The 4,917-nt window shown below is 35.7% G+C and overlaps 1 protein-coding gene across 1 annotated transcript; it reads right to left on the bottom strand.

The window, feature by feature from the left end:
* Window positions 1–348: 348 nt before the first annotated feature.
* On the bottom strand, window positions 349–2,065 carry LOC124896637 (glutamic acid-rich protein-like). The gene is made up of 5 exons (XM_047408239.1): window positions 2,027–2,065; window positions 1,327–1,585; window positions 794–1,194; window positions 567–704; window positions 349–510 (listed from the first exon to the last, which is right to left on the bottom strand). Exons 1-5 carry the CDS (start codon window positions 2,063–2,065, stop codon window positions 349–351), a joined length of 999 nt encoding a protein of 332 aa, XP_047264195.1.
* Window positions 2,066–4,917: the final 2,852 nt, after the last annotated feature.

The following is a 4,917-nucleotide window of genomic DNA, read 5'->3' on the forward strand; positions in this document are numbered from 1 at the left end:
TTGTTGTTTTGGGGTTTGTTTTTGTAAATCTTGATCTACTTGTATCGAAGATTCAAGGAAATACGCTGCATATATATGTCTTTTTACATATGTACGTTTCCTTTCTTATTAAGGATAAAATAGTTACCTCCGAAATGATACAACGTGATACATAGTGGTGGAATTAAGCTACCTAACATATGTCCTAGTAGCTTAATTCCATGATATAATATGAAATAAAATCTAAGTATGATGTGATATGCTTCATCTACCTCGATTGCTCTGTGACCTTGTGAGAGGCCTATTTGCACTGATCGCCGCTTTGTATTTAAAGCCTTTTATTTGGCGAAAACCTCTCGGTGACAGTTCCTATTTGTTTGTCACTTCTTGTCTTTCCTGATTAAAATCCGTGTTACCTGTAAAATGAATGGATTTGAGAAGTTCTTGACACTCCTCCTCTATCGAAAGGTTGTCAAGATCTTCTTCGTCTTCCGAGTGAATCACTCGATATTCATCTTCTTCATCCTCCAACTGTACCACCCGATATTCATTATCATCTGATAAGCCATATTTTTCTCAGTACTAACTTCCTTTGAACTAGATGGCTTACTAGTGGACTTTGGCGATTCTGAAAAGTGATCCTGATATTGTTCATATTCTTCTACTAGTGGAGCCACCTTGTTCTCCGTACAAACATCCTTTGAACTTGTCGGCTTACTAGTAAACTTTGGCAATTCAGGAAATAGTTCATCATAGTGTTTTGAAAGTAAATCAAACTTTTTCTGCCCTTTGAACTTTTTTATTTTTTCATTGCCCTGTCTTTCTTCTTTGTTGCTTTTATTTCTTGTTGATCTTTTTTTTTTTGTTGAATTGCTTCCTTATTCTTTTTAGTGGTAGAGTTCAACTCTACAATCAAAGAAGAAGAAGAAGCAACCAACTTGTCATTCTTTTCCTGGGTCAAGTTATTAGCTTCAGCAGTAGTAGTTACTAGTGGCTGCAAATTTTTAGCACCTGTAACCACTTCATTAGAAGAATGATGGTTGACCCCTTCATTTTTTTCCAACACTTCCACATGACACCCTTCCCTTCCCTCTACATCATCTTCAGAAACAGGAGTATTTTGACAAGAATTCACCAATTCCTTCCCACTCTTTAAGCCATCATATTCAGCAGTACCGGCGAGGTTAGGGGGTTGGATTTTATTCAAGTCAATACCTGGGATTTAGGGTTGCTCAAGCATATCGAACTGATTTTTGTTGGCATATTGAGACGTCTGTAGAGATTTTTATTTATACACTTTTTGTTGTTGTTGTTATTTTGGTTGATGTTGTTGGTTGTTCTTTTTACCTCTTCGGTGCTGCATTTTCCATTTCTCCTGCCCTTGGTTTTCAAGTGATGGACTTCCATGATTACTTTGATAATTATCAGGCATTGTTGTGTCATGTTGAGCCACCTTTTTACCCTCTCTTTGAAGATGATTTTTTGTGTTTTTGCTGTTGTTTTGTTGCTGTTTTTCAATGCTTTCAGCCACCTGTTTTTGTTGTTCAGCATTGTTACATTCAGCATGTTGATTTTCTTTTTGGTGCTCCTGTTGGGGTTTTGGGTACTGAAATTTGGGGGTTCCAAAAAACTTGATCAGAAAGGGAACGTAGTAACTAGCATTGTGCTTTCTACGTTCAAATCCATGCTGGAGATAGATGATTTCTACGTTTAAAGTATATAGTCGGTTATATACATAGATGATAAACTGATGATTTATTTGATTCAAACCTGTTGGTGTTACTTATCTATTATTTCTATAGTTTCTTGTTATATCACTATGCAAGCTATTATACAGATCAACGCAGATTAATCACTGAATACGACTTTAATTTTTGTATATAAAATTTGGCCTCTACTATTCAATATGAAACTGTGAGAATTAGTACTTCCTTTAGTTTAAAAGGGGGTTTTCCTGCTTTTTTCCTGTACCCTTATAGTAGCCGCGACAAAAAAAATACCATTGGCATCAATATCGAGCAATCATCGAGCTGTCTATATGACTCACCTGCTTGTATTTTCTTCTGGTCCATGATTTGTATTCCATTACTCCTGACTGTTGCTTGGAAGTCAGTATGCAGTTATTCATCCCCTTTCTTATCAACAGGTTTGTGAGATTCTACTCCTAGTTAACTGTTTCGTGACTTGCTCCCTGTTTGGCTTTGCATTCCATTACTCCCTTTTGTATCAACAGGTCCAGAAATATAGAACTCGACAGTTTATCTGTTTCATCTATGTCTTTCTGGTTGTCTTTAGTTTTACTGGTTATATGATGCATAACAAGCTTAAAAGGGTTTGAATATAGGCAGAACAAAAGCAAATAAAGTTTCTCGGTATGTTTCCAGGAATGAGCATATTACTTATGATATCACACCTAAGGTATGTGCATTTACCTATCAATTCTGATTATGCTTGATTGTTTGTATTCTTTCTGTTGAATAAATAGGTTGATTTCAAGAAAATAGTGTTAAAAGTTATTTTGACCTTTTGACAATATTAGGCATATACAATAGGCAGAGACTAGATAAGTGTTTTTCTTCTGTTTGGACATATTATAAGATATTAATAAACTTTGGACATAGGTGTATTCGTAGGTTGCTTTCATTTTGTTACATCCAATATTTCCTCATCCATTGCATGATGGTGTTGAACCAGTTGTAATGATATCATTGTAGAGACACAAACTAAAGGTTTGTTGCTGGCTTCTTTACTATGTTGTATTGAATCTCTTGGTTTTTTCTTGTGTTCACTGCGTAGTAGCATCTCTAAACAAACCTGTTATTGTTTTGTTTCTCTTGTTTTTATTTCTCTTCTCTATTATTATTGTTTTTGTTCTTGTGTAGATGAAAAATGAAGATCGTACATAGACGTATAGTAGACTTTATCCTAACCGTGCGGGGTTGAGGGAGGAATATAAACATGGGGTAGCTGGATTTATTGTTAAAGCAATGACACTTAATGATTTTCTTATTGAAGGGACGATTAGGTGTCCTTGTTGGAATTGCAAGTGTTGCAAGTTATTGAGTTCAGATACTGTTACATTACATCTCTATAGGAAGGGTTTTATGTTGAATTATACTGTATGGACAGCTCATGGAGAGAGTAGTGCTGCTAATAATTTTGCTTTTCAGAATTATGTTGAAAGTCCAATAAGATAGAATAATGTTGAAAGTTCACGATATAGTGAGATGGTCAGAGATGTTTTTGGGACACACTCAGGGGCTCAAAATGAACCAAATGATGAGGCTAAGCACTTTTATGAACAGTTAGAGAAAGCTAGTCATACATTGTATGAAGGATCAATGCATTCTAAGTTATCTGTTGTCGTTCGGTTACTGAGTATTAAATCAGATTATTCTATTTCTCAAGAGGGCATGAACTCTATCATTGGACTTATGAATGAATTTAACCCAAATAAACTTGACTTACCCAAAGATTTCTACACAACAAAGAAGTTGGTTTCTAAGTTAGGACTTTCATCAGAGAGGATTCACTGTTGCGAGAAAGGTTGCATGTTATTCTATAAGGAAGATGCACATTTAGAACATTGCAAATTTTGTAATCAGCCTCGTTATAAAGAAGTCACACATGCCAAAGAGAAGAAGGTTCTCGTAAATTCGATGCATTACTTACCTCTTATACCACAGTTAAAGAGGTTGTATGCATCAATAAGCTCTGCCCATCATATGAGATGACACTATGAAAATAAAAGACCACCTGGTGTTTTATGTCATCCGTCAGATGGAGAAGCGTGGAAGCATTTTGATAGTGTGTATCCGGATTTTGCTAGTGAACCAAGAAACATTAGGTTTGGATTATCTACTGATGGATTCACTCCATTTTTTGTCTTAGCTATACCATATTCATGTTAGCCAGTGCTTGTGACTCCTTATAATCTCCCGCCTGAATTGTGTATGATGAGTCAGTATATATTTCTAACTTGCATAATTCCAGGTCCTTCCAATCCAAAAGTTTTGATTGATGTATATCTGCAGCCATTGATTGATAAGTTAAACTTATTGTGGCATGAAGGTGTGGAAGCATATGATGTATCAATGAAACAAAACTTTAGATTGCATGCTACTTTGATGTAGACTATAAATGACTTTCCTGTTTATAGAATGATGTTTGGGTGGTCGACTGCGGGCAAGTTAGTTTGCCCTTGTTGTATGGAAGACACAAAAGCATTCACTTTGAAACATGGGGGTAAAAACTCATGGTTTGACTGTCACCGTCGATTCTTGCCAATGCAACATGAGTTTAGAAGAAATACTAGTTATTTTGTGAATAATAAGACTGATTTTGAGGAGCCACCACCAATTTTATCGCAAGAAGAAATTTGGGATAGAGTGAGGAATTTGCCTAAGGTAACAGAGTCTCTACCATCCAGGATACCTGGTTATGGTGTTACATATAACTGGACTAAACGTAGCATATTTTGGGAGTTAGATTACTGGAAGGATAATCTTCTGCCTCATAATCTGGATCTCATGCATATTGAGAAAAACTTTTTTGACAACTTGTTTAATACTGTGATGGATGTAAGTAACAAAACAAAAGATAACTTGAAGGCTAGGATGTACTTAAAGGAGTATTGTCGGCGCAGTGAGTTGTACCTAACATACTTAAACAATAAGATTCAGAAGCTCAAGGCCAGTTACACATTCACTTTGGAGGATAAGAGAGTGATTTGTAATTGGGTTAACAATTTGAGAATGCCAGATGGATATGCATCAAATTTGTCTAGGTGTGTTGACATGAAGGAAGGAAAGTTGACTTCTATGAAGAGCCATGATTATCACATTTTCATGGAGTCATTGATGCCTATTGCATTCTGTGCATTAGCCGATAGAATTTGGAAGCCCATAACAGAGATAAACTTATTTTTCAAAGATTTAT

Source organism: Capsicum annuum, chromosome 3 (assembly GCF_002878395.1).
Source record: "Capsicum annuum cultivar UCD-10X-F1 chromosome 3, UCD10Xv1.1, whole genome shotgun sequence".
In the NCBI taxonomy this organism is placed as follows: Eukaryota; Viridiplantae; Streptophyta; class Magnoliopsida; order Solanales; family Solanaceae; genus Capsicum; species Capsicum annuum.